The 22,268-nt window shown below is 45.3% G+C and overlaps 1 protein-coding gene across 1 annotated transcript in view; it reads left to right on the top strand.

The window, feature by feature from the left end:
* Positions 1 to 1,334: 1,334 nt before the first annotated feature.
* Positions 1,335 to 22,268, top strand: part of MLH3 (mutL homolog 3) — a 26,545-nt gene continuing 5,611 nt past the window's right edge. The window contains exons 1-10 of the mRNA XM_082275053.1: positions 1,335 to 3,980; positions 5,300 to 5,392; positions 6,697 to 6,761; positions 8,168 to 8,272; positions 13,327 to 13,399; positions 14,268 to 14,339; positions 15,491 to 15,596; positions 15,664 to 15,823; positions 15,905 to 15,928; positions 16,160 to 16,232. Of these exons, the coding sequence (XP_082131179.1) occupies positions 1,406 to 3,980; positions 5,300 to 5,392; positions 6,697 to 6,761; positions 8,168 to 8,272; positions 13,327 to 13,399; positions 14,268 to 14,339; positions 15,491 to 15,596; positions 15,664 to 15,823; positions 15,905 to 15,928; positions 16,160 to 16,232 (3,346 nt within the window). The 5' untranslated portion in view covers positions 1,335 to 1,405. The remainder of the gene's footprint in view (positions 3,981 to 5,299; positions 5,393 to 6,696; positions 6,762 to 8,167; positions 8,273 to 13,326; positions 13,400 to 14,267; positions 14,340 to 15,490; positions 15,597 to 15,663; positions 15,824 to 15,904; positions 15,929 to 16,159; positions 16,233 to 22,268) is intronic.

The following is a 22,268-nucleotide window of genomic DNA, read 5'->3' as shown; positions in this document are numbered from 1 at the left end:
GTCTGTGCACACTTTAAAGCGGAGTTCCAGCCTTTTCTGTGTTTATTAAAAGTCAGCAGCTACAAAAAGTGTGGCTGCTGACTTTTAATAAACACACACTCACCTGTCCCCCGGTCCAGCGATGCGGCCGCCCGTAGCCTCGATCCTCTCCCTCTGGTCTCGGCGGCGCCGGCATCACTGCTGTGGGCACCCGGCTGTGACAGTTTGCGGCTTCACAGCCGGGTACGCACTGCGCATGCGCTAGTTGCGCTGCGCATTTTGCTTGGCCGGCAATCTTCTGGGACCTCTGACGTGTCCCAGAAGATTGCAGGGAGGGAGGGGGAGAGAAAAACTCAGAGTGGAAGTGGGAGCGGGTACATGTCAAAACTAGGTACCTGCTCTCCCCCCCCCCCCCCCCCAAAAAAAAATGACATGCCAAATGTGGCATGTCAGGGGGTTAGGACTACTTAAAGCGGAAGTTCCACTTTTGGGTGGAACTCCGCTTTAACAAAGTTCTATAAAATGGATGTGTTGGCATCTGCGGATGCTTCTTTTGGCTGCAAGGTTTTGCAGGCTGCTGTTTAGGGGACCTGATCCTCTTTGAGGGTGTATTGTTTTTCTCAGATGGGCTCCGGTTGTTTTTGGTTGAGCTCCTGTTGCCTGGTTGGCTACTGTTTAGCCTTGGGAATTTTTTTGCTGTTCCCACCCCCTCATGTTTAACACTACTTTGGGACGCCCCAATGGTCATGAAGATCAGGAGCTGTGTCCGTCAATGAAGGAAAGAGAAAATGGGATTTTTGACTTATCGTAAAATCCATTTCTCTGATGTTCATTGAGGGACACAGAACCCACCCCTCCGTAGAGTTGTAATTCTTCTGACACTGCTTGAAACAAAACTGAGTAACTATAGCAGGGGGGGGGGGGGGGGTATACCCCCTGGGACTGCCCATAGGTTTAGCCAGATTCTTTTTCTGCCTAGTGTCCTACTCCTGTACCTTTTTATGGTCATGAAGATCAGGAGCTGTGTCCGTCAATGAACATCAGAGAAATGGATTTTACGGTAAGTCAAAAATCCAATTTTTTTCAGGCTGCAAAGCAACAAAATTTGATTATTTAAAAGGGGGTTGATTCTTTTCTATACCCACTGTTCTTCTATTACACTATATCACATTACTGTGTATATATACCGCTATTTTAGCATATCACATTGTATATACTTCTATTACGCCACATCGCATTGCATACAGTATATTCCCATTATACCATATCACATTGTATATACCCTGTTACACTATACCACCTCGTATAGTTTTCTGTTTGTTAATTATTATTTCTGATTTTTTTTTTTCAGTCAAGTATCTATAGTATTATGGGTCTGTGAAGATGGAGATCCAATCCCACGTTCCTATGTACTGTCGTGTTTAGGATGATCCGAGTCTTGCCAGAGGATGTCAGATGTCATTTGCGGTCAGGAATTGCTATTACATCAGTCAGTCAGTGTGTGGAAGAACTTCTGCTGAACAGTGTTGATGCTCAGGCCACGTGTATTGCAGTACGGGTTGACCTTGAGATTTTTAGGGTGCAGGTGGTGGATAATGGCTGTGGTTTGGGCCCAGAGGACATGGAAAGAGTGGGGATGAGATTCTTCACCAGTAAATGCCATTCCCTGAAGGACTTGGAAGATTTAAGATTTCATGGGTTTCGTGGAGAGGCGATCGCCAGCATGGCCGATGTGTGCAGCATTGTAGAAATCTCTTCCAAGCACAAACCTAGTGGCCAAACGTTCACTAAACTTTTCCAGAACAGGAAGCCACTTCCTGTGCAGCAAGCAGAGGTGACTCGCCCCAGCGCTGGTACCACTGTGACACTGTATAACCTCTTCTATAATCTGCCCGTGCGGAGGGGGTGTGTGGATCCTGTCCTGGAACTGGAGAGGATTCGCCAAAAGGTGGAGGCAGCTTCTTTCATGAAACCAACCATCTCCTTTTCTTTGAAGAATGAAGCTCTTCACTCTATGGTTCTGCAGCTGCCAAAAACCCGGGACATGTGTTCACGCTTCTGCCAGATCTATGGGCCGGTGAAATCCCAGCACCTTCGGGAGATCCACCATACACAGGACAAGTTGCAGATTGTTGGCTTTATCAGTTCCGAAGGACATTACAACAAAACAATGCAGTTCCTGTATGTCAATAGTCGACTGGTGTTGAAAACACACTTGCACAAACTCATTGACTCTCTTTTGAGGAAAGAAAGTGTGATATGCCGGCCAAAAGCCAGCCAAGCAGGCCGTACAAGCTGCAGCCCTGGCTCCCATCGGGCAAGCTCGGAGTTGCATGGCATTTTTGTGCTCAATATCCAGTGCCCGTATGATGAGTATGACATCTGCTTTGAGCCTCATAAAACGTTGATTGAATTCCAGGACTGGGGCTCTGTGCTTCTGTGTGTAGAGCAGGGGGTAAAGAACTTCCTGAAGAAAGAGAACCTGTATTTAGAACCTTCTAAAGAAGATATCACTGAATTTAATCAGAAACATCATGTCAGTTTATCAGGCCATGAATTATCACCTAAAGACAGGTCAGAGCCATCAAATTCCAAAGGAATCAGCGAGTCAATATTGGTCCACCCTGATCCTGCCAGTCTGCGATCAAAGTCAGTGTGTCGGAGGAATGCAATTTCAGCACACATGGTGGACAGTTCTGCAACTCAGAATGCAATTGACACCAAGGCTGTCAGCGGAGGAGCAATTTCACTGCCCTCATCTACCTCACAGACAGACAACCGGGAGAAACTGGACTGTCCGCATTTGTCTTCTGATTTTACACCCTGCGGGTCAGAAAGGCTGAACCTTGAGTCCGACAGGGAAGAAGACGTGAAGCAATTACCTGGGCAGCAAATCGGAATCAGATTGGAATCCTGTAGGAATGACATGGAATTTGTCACTTCCAGCAGCTTGTTGGAACATCATTCAGGACAAAGCATGCTCTCAAAAAAAAGTCTTAATGCTGGATTGGAGGCTGCAGACCAGAGCAGCTCTAAGCCTCCTACATGGGGTATGCACACCTCTGGTGGAGATACCGGCCATCCATCTGCTGTCACCTACAAGCCTAATTTTCTGGATTCACAACACAGAAACAGTGCAGTTATGGAGAAAAAGTTATATGAAAGTATTCCTCCCTGTACTGATAGACTTTCAGAATTTTCAGAAAAAGAAAGAGCTGTGGAAACCGATCATCCTACCGATATGATAGTTTCTAAAATGGCTACTGTACCCTCAGAGCTCTCAATGAGAAAAAAAACACTGAAGTTGCATCTGCCAGTGGGCCTAGGATCTTTGGATAAATTCAAAAGATCTTATGGAAAGAAGGGGGCTGCAGCCCCTGCTGGCCGGGTCCATGATGGAGCAGAATCAGCCAGGGCAGAAGCCTTGTGTCCTTTAGTTGAACGCATACAGCCAGCTGTGAAAGAGACTGCGTTGCACGCAGAGAGTGAGAAGACGGCTGTGATTGCCAGTCCTTTGACTTTATCCAGCTATGAAATTTTAAGGGAAAATGAGCCAGGAACCATCAAACGTCACAACTCCCTATCAACTAAGTTGTGCCGGCTAAAAAAGGACATGAACCTGGCCTGTCGCCCTCTGGAGATACGATCTGGAGAGTTACAGCTAAAAAATCACACTGACCACTCAATGGCTGAACTTCCCAAAAACACAACACCCTCCAGCGACATTCATATATGTGCAAATGTGAATATGGACACAGGGGGCTTGGTCTGTGGGTCAGAAAATGATGAACTGGAGCCACCGATAGAAATCCACCAAGAAGAGAAAAAAGCGCAGAATTCCTCCCCAGAGTGGCTGCAGCACTATGAGCAAACTCTGGGGAGGAATGTCTTCATCAACCCCAGCACTGGACTCAGCACTTACAGCGCCCCCCAGGCGGACCAGATCGTGGCCTGTACCAAAGATTTATCCACTATGTCTGTCCAGGTGGTCTGTGGTAATGGTACGTACCATCCATTTGTGAAGGCTGGCCTCACTCTGCCATCTAACTTATTTTACTATGTCAGATACAGTAAGTTGGATTACTAAAGGATATCTAAACCAGTGCTGTATCTTGGCCTAGGCCGACAAGGCCCAGGCCTAGGGCGGCACTTTGCAGGGGGGCAGCAAAAAAGCTGCTCACCGCATGAAAAAAACAGCCTCCTCCCAGGTCCCGCACGGAAAGGTTCCCCGCTGGCTTGCGCTACACTTTTAGTTTAGTGTCAGTATTATGTGGCAAATTGAGCCAGAGGGCAGGGTTCAGGAGGCAAATCAATCTGGCACCCCCATAAAGCAGTCACACTACTACCTGCCGGTATGATAGGCTGCACTAATGTGCACTGATAGGCTACACTGGTGGCCACTGATGGGGCTGTACTGATGGCCACTGATGAGGCCACACTGATATGTTGCACTGATGAGGCTGCACTGATGGGCAGTAATGAGGGGGCACTGATGAGGCTGAACTTATGGGAACTGATAAGGCTATGCTGATGGGCACAGATAGACTATGGTTGTGGTCTGTGGTGTACAGATGACGGGGCGGGTCATAAACCAGTGGGGGTGTGGCCTTTACAGGAAGGGGTGGGTCATATTTAAATTTGGGGGTGCCCAAACTTAGTCAGGCCTAGGGCAGCACAAAACCTAAATGCACCACTGATCTAAACCCAAGAACAAAAAATGTAATACATTGCAGCCTATCAGTCCTTGGATCTGGTAGCTGCATTTGTTTTTATTGTTTTTGTGTACTTTTTTTACAAGTAAAGAAAATACCCATTGAGCTTCCAGAAATCCATTGTCTTTGTCATTTCCTGTGAGATGAACTGAATCTCAAACAATAGTATCAGTCTTCCCAGCTTTCTTTAAAAACTACACAACACCCCCCCTCAATGTAATGAGATTGGGAGGTGTTTTGTTGTCCTCTCCTACAACTCTGTGCTTCCATAAATACAGTACAGTTAGTGAGCGTTGTCACCATAGGACAGAAAGTGTATTACTGTCTGGATTACCATTTAATAAATGGAAGGAAGAGGAAGCCTGGAAAAAAAAAAACAAATGCAGCCACCACATCTGAGGACTGGTCAGCTGCAATAAATAAAATTGGTTATTGAATTTGGATACACTTTAATCAATAGATGTCATATGTTGGTCAGATGTGCTCCATCTGTGTTAGTGCATTGGTTGTAAGATTTGCAGAAACACCCCATAAAATACCTATGCTCTGAAAACAGAGGAATCAGACTGACCTGTATAACAGCAGTAGATTTGTTTCCTTTCATCTAGGATTCCAGTACCAATGTCATCCCTTTAGGACTGAGCTGCTAGAGCCGTTCTTACCCAGAGCCAGTTCAGAGAGAGGCTCAGCCAGCCAGAGAGGTAGAGACTAACATTTCTATGTTCTGTCAGCCCCAATCTCTCCTCAAACCTCCCTGATACCGAGGACTGTCCTCCCCAATCCCTCCTCAATCCTCCCTGATAACAGAGGACTGTCCTCCCCAATCCCTCCTCAATTTTCCCTGATACAGAGGACTGTCCTCCCCAATCCTTCCTGATACAGAGGACTGTCCTCCCCAATCCCTCCTCAATCCTCCCTGATACAGAGGACTGTCCTCCCCAATCCCTCCTCAATCCTCCCTGATACAGAGGACTGTCCTCCCCAATCGCTTCTCAATCCTCCCTGATACTAAGGACTGTCCTCCCCAATCCCTCCTCAATCCTCCCTGATGCAGAGGACTGTTGTCTCCAATCTCTCCTCAATCCTCCCTGATACAGAGGACTGTCCTCCCCAATCCCTCCTCAATCCTCCCTGATACAGAGGACTGTCCTCCCCAATCCCTCCTCAATCCTCCCTGATACAGAGGACTGTCCTCCCCAATCTCTCCTCAATCCTCCCTGATACAGAGGACTGTCCTCCCCAATCTCTCCTCAATCCTCCCTGATACAGAGGACTGTCCTCCCCAATCTCTCCTCAATCCTCCCTGATACAGAGGACTGTCCTCCCCAATCTCTCCTCAATCCTCCCTGATACAGAGGACTGTCCTCCCCAATCTCTCCTCAATCCTTCCTGATACAGAGGACTGTCCTCCCCAATCTCTCCTCAATCCTCCCTGATACAGAGGACTGTCCTCCCCAATCCCTCCTCAATCCTCCCTGATACAGAGGACTGTCCTCCCCAATCCCTCCTCAATCCTCCCGGATACAGAGGACTGTCCTCCCCAATCCCTCCTCAATCCTCCCGGATACAGAGGACTGTCCTCCCCAATCCCTCCTCAATCCTCCCTGATACAGAGGACTGTCCTCCCCAATCCCTCCTCAATCCTCCCTGATACAGAGGACTGTCCTCCCCAATCCCTCCTCAATCCTCCCTGATACAGAGGACTGTCCTCCCCAATCCCTCCTCAATCCTCCCTGATACAGAGGACTGTCCTCCCCAATCTCTCCTCAATCCTCCCTGATACAGAGGACTGTCCTCCCCATTCCCTCCTCAATCCTCCCTGATACAGAGGACTGTCCTCCCCAATCCCTCCTCAATCCTCCCGGATACAGAGGACTGTCCTCCCCAATCCCTCCTCACTCCTCCATGATACAGAGGACTGTCCTCCCCATTCCCTCCTCAATCCTTCCTGATACAGAAGACCTTCCCCACACCCTCAAATGTAATGGAGAATATCTCTTTACAGGTGATGGCTCACTAGAGACAATGTACTCAAAGTGGAAGAATCCAGTGTTTCCCCGACTTCCTGCAGTAAGTGATCTATGTGCCTTCTGATATTTACAGTATACTGGCAGGTCAGAAAATTCACTCCTTACCACCACACACACAATCCCTTTGTATTCTGTAGATACACAATGGGAGTTTGTAAGATATCACACAGTACTCACAGAGCCTGGACCTACACCGAGTTTTGACCTTAACCCTACTGAACACCATTGGCATTAATTTGACTTTAGTACCTGACCCAACACACTCCAAACTCTTGTAGAAAGCCTTCCCAGTAGAGTGGAGAGGGTAAAGCCACAAACTGATGCCTACTTCGTATTATTGCCCATGGTTTTTGAATTGGAAGTCCAACAAGCTCATATACACTTAATTGTCAAAAGTATTGGGACACTTGCCTTTATACGCACATTTGAGATGGCCCACCGTTTGCAGCTATAACAGTTTAAACTCTTCTGAGAAGGCTGTCCACAAGGTTTAGGAGTGTGTCTATGGGATTGTTTGACCATTCTTCCAGAAGTATATTTGTGAGGTCAGGCACTGATGTTGTACGAGAAGGCCTGGCTCGCAGTCTCCGCACTAATTCATCCCAAAAGTTTTTCTATCGGGTTGAGGTGCAGGCCAGTCAAGTTCCTCCACCCCCAAACACACTCATCCATGTCTTTATGGACCTTGATTTGTGCACTGGTCTAATCATTTGGTGAAGGGGGGGATTATTATGTGGGGTTGTTTTCCAGGGGTTGGGCCTGGCCCCTTAGTTCCAGTGACGGGAACTCTTAAGGTGTCAAAATACCGGAGATTTTGGACAATTTCATGCTCCCAACTTTGTGGAAACAGTTTGGGGATGTGGGGATGGCCCCTTTCTGCTCCAACATGACCGTGCACCAGTTCACAAAGCAAGGTTTATAAAGACATGGATGAGAGAGTTTGGGGTGGAGGAACTTGACTGGCCTGCACAAAGTCCTGACCTCAACCCGACAGAACACCTTTGGGATAAATTAGAGCGGAGATTGCAAGCCAGGCCTTCTCGTCCAGCATCAATGCCTGACCTCACAAATGCTCTTCTGGAAAAATGGTCAAACATTCCCATAGATACGCCTAAACCTTGTGGACAGCCTTCCCAGAAGAGTTGAAGCTGTTATAGCTGCAAAGGGTGGGCCAACTCAATATTGAACCCTACAGACTGAGACTGGGATGCCATTAAAGTTCATGTGCGTGAAAAGGCAGGGGTCCCAATACTTTTGACAATATAGTGTAGGTGTTGGTCAGGCATTCGCAAACATTTGAGCTTTTAGTGTATAATGATTACATTTATACATTCCACTCATTGCACAGAATTCACCACTGGTCCTGGCTCAAGGCATTTTGCATACAACTTAGTTTCTTTTATAAAAGCTAATTTGAGTCACATTACATTGTTTTTCTTGTGTTAGGTGGCGGTGGACATCGGTAAGGACCATTCAGACTCTTTGGCTGTGAAGATACACAATATATTGTACCCATATCGATTTACCAAGGAGATGATTCACAGCATGGAGGTACGCTGGCCATACTTTATAATAGAAGGAGGCAAAGGGTGCTGTGCACAGTTTTAGCATCCTCTTATTATGGAAGGTTATCTCTCTGGATATTAGACAAGGTATATTATGCTTCAGTGTTTCATCAGGGATTGCAGCTTCCGATCGGCACTTCTGTGGGTACAGGTGAATGTCCCTGAACTCGCACTGTCTGCATTCAGGGACCCGCACCCACATGGATCTAAAATTGGGAGCAGCAGCTGTGTCCCAATTGGCATGAATGGCAGAGGCGTAACTAGAACCTGCAGGGCCCCGGTGCAAGAAACCATAAAGGGCCCCCGCGCCAAGGTCCTTTCCTTCAAGCCTGGGGTTCTTCCCACTGATCCTCGTTGCGGGGCCCTTTTATTACGGTCCCTTTCAAAAGTTCTGCAGTGGGCCCCCTTCCTGCCATCTTGGGGCCTCCCCACAGTGGTGGAATGCCAGGGCCGGTTGCAAGTGTGACCTTTGCGATCCTGGAAGTTCACCCACTGGTGTCAGTAGTTTTTATTTTTTGGTATTTTAATTGTATTATTTTTTATCATTTTATTTTATTTTTTTACAATGTGACTGACTATGACTCTGTCCATTCAGAAAAGGAAGGAGCTGGTAAATTACATATTTACTGACCCCTTCCTGGTTCTCTATTGTGACACATCCCCTGCAGCTAGAGGAGGAAAAAGGAGGACAGTGATCTCTCTACATGCTGCATCCGCCGCCCCTCCTATACAGGTGTACAGGGAAGCTACACAGGCCCCCTGGGGCATGGGGCCCGGTTGCAATTGCAACCACGCCCCTGATGAATGGGTTGCCTGCACGCGGAATGCCAGGCAAAACACAGCCCTCACGTGGGTGTATGCTTAAGGGGGAACTTTACCCATAACAACTTGATAAAAAATAATGTTCTTTAGCAAGGAACATACATTCCACAATAATAATTATGCTACCAAAATTAGTGAGTGCTGTAAATTGCTTCCAGCATTGTTCCTGTTTCCTGAAGCTGTCGGCTGGCATTTTGCTGAAGTCCAGAACACCTGAACAGCAGCAAATCATAAAGCAGAAACCCATCGATTTTACCAATTTCAAAAAAACAGTTACATTCGTGGAATGCCAGGATTGCTAACTGTCACATCAAACTGAACCAGCTTCCTTGGCTGTAAAGGATAGGAAGGTTTAATTTTGCTTTAAGGGCCAGTTCACACCAAAGAAACGCAGACCGGATGCCTTTCTGCATGTGCGTTTGTGATGCATATTTGGTGCATTCCAGTGCGTTTTTGATGCGGTCCAGTGCATTTTTCCCCTCTTTCTTTTTAACCCTAAATAAGGACATGTGTGTTTTTGGTGCATTTAGGTGCGTTTTACCACGTTCCAATACAGTCCAGTGCAGACATTATCCTGCATGTTCTACTTCTTTTTTCTGGAACTGGACTGTACTGGTGTGAACTATGCTATTGAAAACCATGTAACCTATTATCCTATGCGTTTTTGATGCAGAAGAAAAGCGCACTGGACTGCATGTGGTGTGAACTGACCCTAAGGCTGTCAGCAGATCGACATCAAAGAATTTAGAGCCTTTGATAAAAGTATTTAACGGAAAATGTAAGACATGGAATCGACTTCCCCTGTCAGTACGGTTAATATTTCAATACTCGGGATATACAGAATATGCGCCTATCTGGGACAATAAAAACCTACAGGCGCTTGAGGGGCTGGAGAATTTTAATAAGTGGAAACAGAGGGGGGGTATTAAGACTATCGCAATTATATGTGGCGGAGGAACTGAAGACATTTCAGGAGCTGAGAGAGGAATTTGGGCTTTCAAATAAGAATTTTTACCAGTACTTACAGTTAAGACACGCATTGGCAACACAGTTTAAAGAAGAGAGGTTAGAATGGAGTGGAGCCCCCCTGTTGAAAATGCTGGTAGACACCACTTCCTTTTAAAAGGGATGATCTCGAAGTTGTATAAAAATATACATTTAAAAGTACTGGAAAAGGACTCCCAGCTCTATTGCAGGATAAAATGGGAAAAGGATGTGGCAGAATTAAAGATGTCCAATGGAATGATATAGTAACCTCAATAGATCTATTGTCCTCATCAGCAGCCCAGAAACTCACACAACTTTATATTATTCATAGAGTATACTATACACCAAAAAGATTATCTTAACTTCTGCTCAACCAACAAATTAAATTCAAAATACTAACAACATCTTACAAAGCCATCCACAGCTTAGCCCCCAGCTACATCACTAGCCTCATCTCAAAATACCAACCTAATCACTCTCTTCGTTCCTCTCAAATCCTCCTGCTCTCTAGCTCCCTCGTCACCTCCTCCCATACTCGCCTCCAGGACTTTACCAGAGCCTCTCCAATCCTATGGAACTCCTTACCCTTATCTGTCTGATTATCTCCTACTCTATTAGCGTTTAGGCGATCTCTGAAAACCCTCCTTTTCAGAGAAGCCTATTCTACCCACACCTAACAACTCTACCTCCATTTTCTCCATCTGCCCATCCCCCTCGGTTACTGCCTTTTGTTTCACTTGACCCTCCCTTCTAGATTGTAAGCTCTAACGAGCAGGGCCCTCTGATTCCTCCTGTATTGAATTGTATTGTATCTGTATTGTCTTCCCCCACACTGTAAAGCGCTGCGCAAACTGTTGGCGCTATATAAATCCTGTATAATAATAATAATAATTTGGGAGACGTGCAGATGCATCTTGCCCTAGGTGTAGGGCTACAGTTAGGGATTTGATCCATATGCTCTGGAGGTGCTCCAAGTTATATACAGATATTGGGAAGGGGTATTGAGCAAAATAAACTTCGTATTTAAATTAGATCTACGAATGGACCCAATACTTTGTATATTGGGATAAATGCAGCAAAATGTGGGATCAGCTTCCAAACGAGTTGCAGTCCGGAGATGTTTATACCAGGCTAGGAAGGGGATTACTTCAGAGTGGATAAAGCCTAGGCCACCCTCGGTAATGGATTGGCTGAAAATGCTCAATAATACAATAGAAAGGGAAAAAATAACTTCTAGAAGGGGTAATGAAATTAGATTTGAGAATATATGGAAAATATGGATTGAAACCCTAGGACTGATACCCGAATTTGAGAATATATAGAAAGTCTGTGCCTGTACTTTATTAACCACTTGCCGACCGCCGCAAGTATATATACTGCGGTGGTCAGCCCCGTGCAGGCAAAGTGACGTATCGGTACGTCACTCGCCTGAGAGCCAATAGGGGGTGAGCGCACGCCGCCGGTGGCACGCTCCCGCTCGTTCACGGACCCCTCCCCCCCGCGCGTGTGAGCAGCGGACCCGATGTCCGCCGCTCACTCACGATCGTCGGTTACAGAGGGAGAAAGGCAGGCGGCTAATGTAAACAAAGCCGCCTGTCATTCTGCCCTGTGTAACAGCAGAGATCATACGGTCCTGCTATGTAGGACCGTTGATCTCTGCTGTTAAATCACAAGCCACATCCCTGCACAGTAAGAAACACGCCCCTAGGGACACACTTAACCCCTCCTTCTCTAATAAAGTTAACCCCTTCCCTCCCAGTGTCATTTTTACAGTAACAGTGCATATGTATAGCATTTATTACTGTAGTAATGTCACTGGTACCCCCAAAAGTGTAAAAAATGTCAGTCAAGGGTCCGATTTGTCCGCCGCAATGTCGCAGTCCCGCAAAAAAAATCGCAGATCGCCGCCATTACTCGTTAAAAAAAAAAAAACAATAAAAGTGACAAAATCTTTCCCTTAGTTAGTAAACGCAATAACTTTTGTGCAAACCAATCAAAATACGCTTATTGCGGTTTTTTTTATTTTTTTTTACCAAACATATGTAGCAGAAAACAAATTTGCCTAAAATGTTAAAAAATTTTGATTTTTAAATTTTTTTTTTTTTTGGCAATTTCATATAAAAAATGTGAAAAATATTGTTATTTTTGAAAAATTGTCGCTCTTTTTTTTGTTTATAGCGCATGATCAAAAAATCACACAGGTGATCAAATACCACCAAAAGAAAGCTCTGTTTGTGGGGAAAAAAAGGACGTCAATTTCATTTGGGTACAGCGTCGCGCGACCGCGCAATTGTCCATTAAAGTCATGCAGTGCCGAATCGCAAAATACCCCCTGGTCAGGAAGTGGGTAAAATCTTCTGGGGCTTAAGTGGTTAATTTTAATTGTGAAATAGGGTGGGGTAGGGAGGGCGAGTGAAACTCAGAAGTATGTATTTATGTAAATAGTTTTGTTGTCTTATATGAAATTTTTGCATTTGGGGAAAAAAAATGTAAATAAAATATGAATTGAATAAAGAAAAAAAAAAAAAAAAGTTCCACTTTAAAAAACAGACATTCACCCACCTATAGACATACATTGTGGCCCAGTTTGGATCCGTCTGAAAAACTGACATAGGTATCAAAGCTGAACACCTGTGTGAAAGGGCCCCTAGGCAAATATACAAGAGCTGACATAGCGAGCTGTAGATCCAATCATTTGGGCAGCTGAAGTTATATGTTGATCTTGGCCCTGCCTCCTGTGCCTCTTTACTGGTCTTTTAATGTGAGTAGCCACATTGACCAATAGGCTTAAGAGGTGGGAGGGGCTAAGTACATATTTTACATTTCTCAACCCAGTGTTGGCAGATTTGAGACAGGTTCAGCTTAATTGGACAGATATTAAAAGTCTGCAATTTTAGTAATTCTGGTATCTTAAAACTAGGTGCCGATTGGTGTAAATAAAAGCTGGTGAAGGGTAACAAAACTGCATGACCAGGAGCCACAGAAATAATGTTTAGGAATATTACAGCATGGCAATAGTGTGAGGACATGCTGGACTCTACTGCGCTCTGATGTTATGTCTAGATTGTAAGCTCGAACGATCAGGGCTCTCTGATTCCTCCTGTATTGAATTGTAGCTGTACCGTCTGCCCTCATGTTGTAAAGCGCTGCGTAAACTGTTGGTGCTATACAGTAGAAATCCTGTATTATAATGATATTTATATCACATTTATCTATTGTTCTAATTTGCAGGTTCTGCAACAAGTGGACAATAAGTTCATTGCATGCTTGGTTGACACAAAGACTGAAAGGACAGAAAAATCAGGTGAGGACCTGGAGACAGGCAAGGCCAGGTGAGGGCAAGGGAGGTGGCAGAAGTCAGAAGAGGTCCTGGGAGCAGGTGGTGTCAGCTAAGTGCCTGGGAGTGGGCAGGGCTAGTTAAGAGCCTGGGAAAAGGCAACGTCAGGCAAGGTCCTATGAACCAGCAGAGCCAGGTTAGGGGAGGTCCTTGGAGGTAGCAGAGTCAGGTGCGGTCTTGGAGGGGGCAGAGTCAGGTGAGGGCCAAGAGGAGGGGCCAGACTTGGATAAGGGCCTGGGAGAGAACAGGGCCAGGAGGCAGCAGGGTAAGTGAGAGCTTTGAGTTCATGAGATATCTGCAAAGCATGGATGTTACGTAAGGTGGAAATCAGAGTGACAACAACTTTGACTTTTTTTTTTGTAATACAAGAACAATGGAGTTCCCCTTGGGGCGGGACTTTTAAGGCACTGTATAATATCAAGATACACAATTTATTTGAAAACTTTATTGAAAAAAGTATATACTTTTTTCAATAAAGTTTTCAAATAAATTGTGTATCTTGATATTATACAGTGCCTTAAAAGTCCCGCCCCAAGGGGAACTCCATTGTTCTTGTATTCCAATTTGGGATGTGGCACTCAGGGGACCACCCCACATGAATCAAATTTTTTTTTTTGTAAGGTCATTGGGTGTAGGTCACATGGCAAAGTTTTCTCGCTTTATAGCACTGCATCTGACAGCAATACTAAAACTAACTTCTATCTTTGGGGACTCCAGCAGTGAGATTTCAAGCCGTAGTTCCTGGTCTTGCCCCCACTTACCCACTTCCACCAGAGACTTCTCAGACAGAATCATGTGAATACATTTTTATCTTTTCTAAGTGTGAGTTTTGCAGGTGGGAACCTCCTGGTGTTGGTGGATCAGCATGCAGCTCATGAGCGGGTGCGTTTGGAGCAGCTGATTGCAGGTAAAAAAAAAAAAAGTATTCATCCTCCCATTTCCAGATATTAAAGTGGAGTTCCGCCCATTCTGACATGTTCCTTGGATCACACACAGTACAGTCCTTAATGTTTTTTCTATTGTTCCTAAATACCTTTTTTTAATGTATGAAGGCGGCACGTCTGGTCCTGTCTGCCTAGGCGATTCCTTTCTGTTCCTGGGATATCGGCGTCCTCTATCCCAGGAGTCTTCTGGAAGCCTGGGTTCTCTGTTGGTTAAAAGGTTGCCATAACAAAACGGCGGGAACTTCCACTGCCATTGCTATGGTAACCTGTAATCAAAAAAGTGCGCTGCGCAGTGTCATTACTGCACATACGCGAGATCCAGAGATGCATTCTGGAAGCCATTTGCACAGAATTTCGGAAATACACAGGAGCGGGCTTCAGATGCCCACATCTTCTATGGCCACTGCTTGCCTGCTAGGATCATGTAAGAAATTACCGATTTTTAAGTAAAAAGTATGAGGGCAGTTATGACAATATGCTAATTATATAGTAAGAGTACTAAGACTCACGGGGGTGCTTTTATTAAATTGTTTAGGAGACTGGGCCTCCACTTTAACAAGCACCCCTGATGCCTCCTTTATCACACACAGGGGCTGATTTACTAAAACTGGAGAATGCTAAATCTGGTGCAGCTCTGCATAAAAACCAATCAGCTTCCAAGTTTTTTTTTTGTCAAATCCTAATTAAACAAGCTGAAGTTAGAAGCTGATTGGCTGCCATGCAGGGCAGCACCAGATTTAGCACAGTGTACACATTTGCCAGCAAACCACGGATCTTCAGATTGAGTCCAAACTATTTTTTATTGAAGCATGATCACTTCACAAACAAGAGAGTGCAACTTTTCGGAGCCACGCAGAACCCCTTCGTCAAGCATGCCTGATGAAGGGGTCCTGCATGGCTCTGAAACGTTGCACTCTTGTTTGTGAAGTGATCATGCTTCAATAAAAAATAGTTTGAACTCAACCTGAAGATCCGTGGTGTGCTGGCAAATATCTACACTGTATTGTGCATGTTCCAGTCTCCAGCTTGTGGTTGCTGCAGCATCCATTATTTTAGAGCCTTTTCCAGGAACGTGTGCAATGGGAATATGGAACGTTACCTTTATCACACACAGACTCCTATGAGCCATCATCAGAAGACAGTGGAAGGAGACTAAAGGTTTCCATGGTGAATCCCCCGCTAGAGCTGGACATAACAGAAGAACAGGGCCGCCTCCTCAGGTATGTCGTGTTATTCATCTCCCGCTATGGTTACGTTTCTCCAACTCATGGCAACCTTTTTGTGCAGGATACGCGCAGGTGCCCTGCAAAGGGTTGGACTGTCCCTCTCATTTCCTGACAGCTGCCTGTCCCGGGTACTGGTCAGTGAGATCCCCCAGTGTTTTGTGGAGAAGAAGGTCAGGGAAACTCAACGGAAGAGAGTGATGGTGGCCAGGAGGATGGTAGAGGTAAGAACCAGGACAGTATGGGGTGATTTGCTTAGGGGGATTGTGAGAGATTACTTTTAATGATCTCATTTCTGTTTTCAGGAGTTTCTGCAGGAAGAGGTGCAGGTGAGTCTAAGGGACACAAAGCTGTTATAAAGCTTTTTGTTGCAGGAAGAGTATAGGATTTAGTAATATGGTATGCAGAATATGTATTTGGTAGCAGTATGGTGTGCTTGCGGTGGGAGCCGAGGGTTGTGCAGTGTCTGTAATGCGCATTCTTGTCAGAGTCTGGGGAGGGGTAGATTACCCTGTGAGAATGTTCAAGTGATACGGTTACCCCTTTCATTTCTCCCTCAGCAATCTCCAGGAGCTCCACTTGGACCTCTTCCAGGGACAGTTTTAAAGGTGCTGGCATCACAGGCCTGTCATGGTAAGGACAGTCTGCAGTGTTTGAGGTTCCATGGGGGTACAAAGGGTGTTATATAATAGGTCAACTGTACAAAACACTGGCAACCACCCCAACCTATAACTGGCCTTAGCAGAAAAGTGCTTATGGAATGGCAATGCACATCACAAACAAAAAGATTTCCCAGTACACTTACCAGCCAGCCAGTAAAACAACCAAACGGACTGTCTAAAAAAAGAGGGTTTTGTTTCCATACATTTGCAAATATATGCATAAGCCGCAGTGCCCACACCAAGAAACCTTTGTGTGTGTGTGTGTGTGTGTATATATATATATATTGTAAGGGATTAGCTCGGTGGTAGGCGTGGATGACCCCTTTGGGGGTGCGTTTTCACAGAGAGATAGCCGAGCAGAGGTTGAAAACAAGACTGATTTATTCATGCAATTTACTTCACACAATTGCAAGCGTCAAAACAGCCAAAATAAAATAAAAGACAAAATAAATCCTTGCCTCTGTGGGCGGCTACCTTCTCACGCTGGAACCTACCTAAGAAGTCTTTCCAACCTACTGTTGGGCCGACACTGCTGATCCTACAGCAGACACTCAAATGTCCATTTGTTTGCTTTTCACACAGCACAAACATTGTCCATTGAACATGTCCCTTTGTTTTCTTTCACACAGCACATGTTCATTTATAACAGGATCCTTTACTCTTCAGATTCTTCACATTGAACACAGTTCATTTAACAGGTCCCTTTACTCTTCACACTCTTCACATGGAACACTTTGTCTTCTCACCTTTGAGACGTCTTCACTCGTGGTTACCCTCCTTAGCTTCACATCGCTGTAGGGGGTCTTCTCCCATGCTCACCAGCTTGTCGGGAGGCACACATCCGACTGTCCCCCTCTCCCAGCCCACACGGCGACAGGAGGCAGCAGTCCTTCTCCCATGCCCACACGGCGTCGGGAGGTACACGTATGTCTGCCTTCCTCTCCCAGCCCACACGGCGACAGGAGGCAGCACTCAATAGATTTTCTTTGGACCAATTATAGAGGCCTTAATTTCCTCATTCTGAACAGCTGAAGGCCTTTCAACTTCTTTACACCTTCCTGCTGCCTTTGGCAGCCGACACCCTATAGTATCAGTGAACTTTTCAAAGCAGGTGGGAATGTGTCTCCTCTCAGTGACTACATTCCCAGATTTACCTGACTTCCTGTCACATACCCCCCCCTCTTGTTTCAACCCTAGGGTTGGGACACATATTTCCAGGCACGCATGTGTCAGGCACTGCTGACTCACTGATAAGCCTCCTATTATCCTCAAGCTTCCGGATGAAACTGTTTCTGTCATCTTCACTGACAGATTTCTCATAAATGCCACACAGTTTGTCTCTCATCTCATATACACATTCTTCAACTGCATTTTTGGCATAATTTTGCTCCTTCTCGTTTCTGTCATCTTCATTGACAGCTTTCTCATAAATGTCAGACAGCTTGTCCCTCATAACCGTCTGTCCAATCCACCACGGAGGACCGTGATCCATAGGCAACTCAATTGGGCTAGTCTTAATGTCTTCAACATTCTTAAGACGCCTCTCTCTGCAATCCATAAATGTTTTCCACAAAACTTTGAGAACCTTTGCTTCACTAAGCTTTGTTCCATGTAGGGACTCTTGACATCCCTCTGTGACTTGAGTTGCCTCTCCATACAGCTGTACACAATCATTGACTTTTTGTTGTAAAAGGGAATGATCTTCCTTCTTGAGCTTTGCTTGCTCTAAGATGCTGTGCAGAGGATTTTCCAATTGAGACAACAGGCTGTCACACATTTCTTCAAAGTGACCCCTGTTCCTTTTCCCAGAGATATCAATATCATTCAAACATTTCATATTCATAGGCAGATCTGAAGCATTTGCACTCATCAACTTCTTAAACTTTTCGCCCTCCTGAGCGAGTCGCAGTAAAGGCCTACTATTTGATTTGATATTCAGTTTATATTTCTTGCCAAACTCTTCACAGAAGTAGCCAACCAGAACATCATCAACTTTCCTTCCACCAACATAGGGGTCAAAGGCAACAACACAGTTGAACCCAGCGATCTGGGTGGTATCCATTATAGACCTCCTCTCTGCATCAGTGAAGAAGCATGGAACTGCAACACATTCTTTTACAGGTTTCTTCAATGCACTTTCTGCTGAACTATTTGACCGCTCAAGGTCACCTAGTTCTTTTTCTCTATCTGAATTCCACATGGAATGCATCTCAAGATCACGATCAAACTTCTGCCACCCGTCTTTCACCAGTTCCATTTTGGAAACACTCCCTGAAAGGCACTTATTCATTTGCTTCACGTTTTCACCAACAGCCTTAGTTTTCTCCACTAGGTTTTCAGCCTGAACTGAGAAATCACCACATTTCTTACTCAGCTCCTTTGTTTGCTGAAGTTCTAATGATACATTTTCCAATGCTTGAAGTTTTTGAAGGAACGGTTTATTCCAAAGGGGTGATTCAAGCCACATGTCGTCACATTTCTGAGGCTCACTCAGGACAGACCCCAAAACACTGATCCTTTTAAAAACTGCATCAGGCACACTATCCCCTCTTTGGGACAGATCCTCTGTTGCCTGGAATTCCTCTTCCAGTTCCTGCAACGGAATCTTCATCTCTTCTACTTGCTGTTCTAAGGCTCGCTTAGACTTTTCTAGCTCCTGAACGCTTTTCACAACATCATCCTTGGAGCTGACCAATTCTTCCATTTCTGTACGCAGCTGTTTAACACTTTCTAGTTCAGCCTTACACTCTAGAGCTTCCTCCAAAGAGCGAGCCAAGAACAGGGCTTTGCTCTCGTTATCACGCGCCTCCGTTTCTGCACGTGCGCGTTCTTCTGCATATTTTGCAGACACAGTCTTCTCTTCACCAAGCATCTGATCAAACTTCTTTTTCACATCTTCAACACACTCTAATGAACCAACGCTTTCTTCCATGCGTTTTTTCATATCTGCTATCTGAGCTTGCAATGTTGCGACTTGCTCTGATAGGTTTTTCTTTGCTTCCTCCTCCTCTTTTAATTGTTCCAGGAAGTCATTTTTCTCATCTTCCATTTGTTTGAGCTTTGTGCTAAAACTCAGCCTTTGACACCTCTCTTCCTGTAAGAGTTCCTGCGTGTCTTTCAGCTGCGATTCCAAGATAGAAAAATCTTCCGCAATTTCTCTAGATTTGCTGTCTGCTTGAGAAAGCTGATTTGTAACATTGTCCAACTCAACCTGCAGTCGGTTTGCCTTCTCTAACAGCTTAGCACACAATCGGTCACCTTCTGACACCTTGACTTGCGATTCCAGAAGCCGTGCCTCTACTTTTTCCCTCTTATGTTCACAATCTCCTTTTCCCTGCATAAGAGCCTTCACCTCATTGGCTAGTTTCTGGGAATGAGACTGTAATTCTGCCACACAGGCTTCTTTCTCCTTTAACTGCTGCTGGAAACGTTGGGCTTCACCTTTCCAACTTTCACAGTCTGCACGTAATTCATCTACCACACTGCTCAAAGTGGTGAGCTCATACACAGTACTCAGTAATTTAGCCTGTCTTTCACTTTTCTCGTTGTCGCTGAGAGACAATGTCGTTTTCAGAGCGACATTCTGTTCCTGCGACTCCTGCAGGTCTATTTTTGTAACTTCCAAACACTGAAGACTTTTTTCCAGCTGATTACGCAACTCCAACATTTCACACATACTTTGCTTCTGCAAAGTCTGAATTTCAATTTCCTTTTCCATGAGGATGGTATCTTTCTCCTTTATAGTGTCTTGACATTTTTGCAACTCGACCAAAAGAAGAGCAGTGGATTCTTCCCACTGTAACACATGAGACTTGAGTAGTTCATTCATTTCCTGCAAGTTTCTATGCTCCATTTTAAGCAATTCCAAGGCTTGTTCCTTTTCTTCCATTTTCCGTTGCAAGGCATCCAACTCAGCCCTGCACACATACTCGGTTTCCTCCAAACCGATGGCCTCCATTGGCTGCTGGCGTCTCTGTTTCCAGCCTGCCATGCTCTCTTGGTGATCCTTTTGTTGAGCTGCAAAGCTCCATTGTTTCAGCATCTCCCCCATTTTGGGTTTACTTTTCATCTGAGAACCCTGCGTCTCCAAAGCAGTTTCATTTGCCCCAGTGTTGCTAGGGACAACAACTTTTCTCTTTAGCCGATTCCGTTCAGGCATGGATGGGGCTGGTTCAGACGGCAACATCCCCTCCATCCATAGAATCCGGTCTCTCATTTCATCTATCTTTGCATTCTTCAGGCGTTTGGACCGCCCCATCTTCAATAACTCCACAAACAAATTTTTCACAGTCCAGCAAAAAAATTTTCAGACCACTGTCTCTTTAACACATGTAGTTTTTCTCTCTCTTGCAAGATCTCTTTTCCTGCACACACAGTTTGTGCAGTCACTTGCACCAGACACAACAAAGTTCATCAAATAATTTTGAGACCGCTGTCTCTTTAAAACACTTTTTTTTTTCTGTCAGGATCTTCTCTCCTGCACACATAGATTGTGCAATCTCATGCACCAGATAAAGTTCATCAAACATTTGCACTTCCTTGCAGGGATCTCTGCTTATGCCCACTGCATACCTCCACCATATGTAAGGGATTAGCTCGGTGGTAGGCGTGGATGACCCCTTTGGGGGTGCGTTTTCACAGAGAGATAGCCGAGCAGAGGTTGAAAACAAGACTGATTTATTCATGCAATTTACTTCACACAATTGCAAGCGTCAAAACAGCCAAAATAAAATAAAAGACAAAATAAATCCTTGCCTCTGTGGGCGGCTACCTTCTCACGCTGGAACCTACCTAAGAAGTCTTTCCAACCTACTGTTGGGCCGACACTGCTGATCCTACAGCAGACACTCAAATGTCCATTTGTTTGCTTTTCACACAGCACAAACATTGTCCATTGAACATGTCCCTTTGTTTTCTTTCACACAGCACATGTTCATTTATAACAGGATCCTTTACTCTTCAGATTCTTCACATTGAACACAGTTCATTTAACAGGTCCCTTTACTCTTCACACTCTTCACATGGAACACTTTGTCTTCTCACCTTTGAGACGTCTTCACTCGTGGTTACCCTCCTTAGCTTCACATCGCTGTAGGGGGTCTTCTCCCATGCTCACCAGCTTGTCGGGAGGCACACATCCGACTGTCCCCCTCTCCCAGCCCACACGGCGACAGGAGGCAGCAGTCCTTCTCCCATGCCCACACGGCGTCGGGAGGTACACGTATGTCTGCCTTCCTCTCCCAGCCCACACGGCGACAGGAGGCAGCACTCAATAGATTTTCTTTGGACCAATTATAGAGGCCTTAATTTCCTCATTCTGAACAGCTGAAGGCCTTTCAACTTCTTTACACCTTCCTGCTGCCTTTGGCAGCCGACACCCTATAGTATCAGTGAACTTTTCAAAGCAGGTGGGAATGTGTCTCCTCTCAGTGACTACATTCCCAGATTTACCTGACTTCCTGTCACAATATATATATATATATATATATTGCGGTCCTAACTCTAAATGTCCAGAGCCTCCATAGTAAGAGCACATATAAGAATGGATAGATTAAGGGCAGGTATGCCTGGAGAGAGCCCACCTCTCCTTACATGCACAGGGATCACGTGACGCCCAGCAAAAGCATAATGGCAGTGAAGGCATCCAGTGCATCCCTGCACCCAGTTTAGCCAACTGTACAAAAAAAAACTGGCAACCACCCCAACTTTTAACTTTCTATGTGCTCCTACTGTGGAGGCTCTGAAAATTTAGCATTCGCACCGCAGTATATACAGAGGTCCCTTGGCGTGGGCACCGTGGCTTACACAATATTTGCAAATGTGTGCAAACAAAACCCTCTGTGTTTAACATAAACTGTTAGGGTCAGTTTCGCTGTTTTGCAGGCTGGCTGGTAACTGTGCTTGGAAATCTTTTGTTTGCTTGTGATGTCCCTTCCATCTGCACCTTGCTGCTAAGGGCCAGTTATAGGTTGGGGTGGTTGCCAGTTTTTCGAACATTGGGTGCAGG

The sequence above is a fragment of the Pelophylax lessonae genome (genome assembly GCF_965119305.1).
Source record: "Pelophylax lessonae genome assembly, chromosome: 13".
Lineage (NCBI taxonomy): Eukaryota > Metazoa > Chordata > Amphibia > Anura > Ranidae > Pelophylax > Pelophylax lessonae.
The sequence above is the reverse complement of the archived record's forward strand: the minus strand, read 5'-3'. Positions and strand labels throughout refer to the sequence as shown.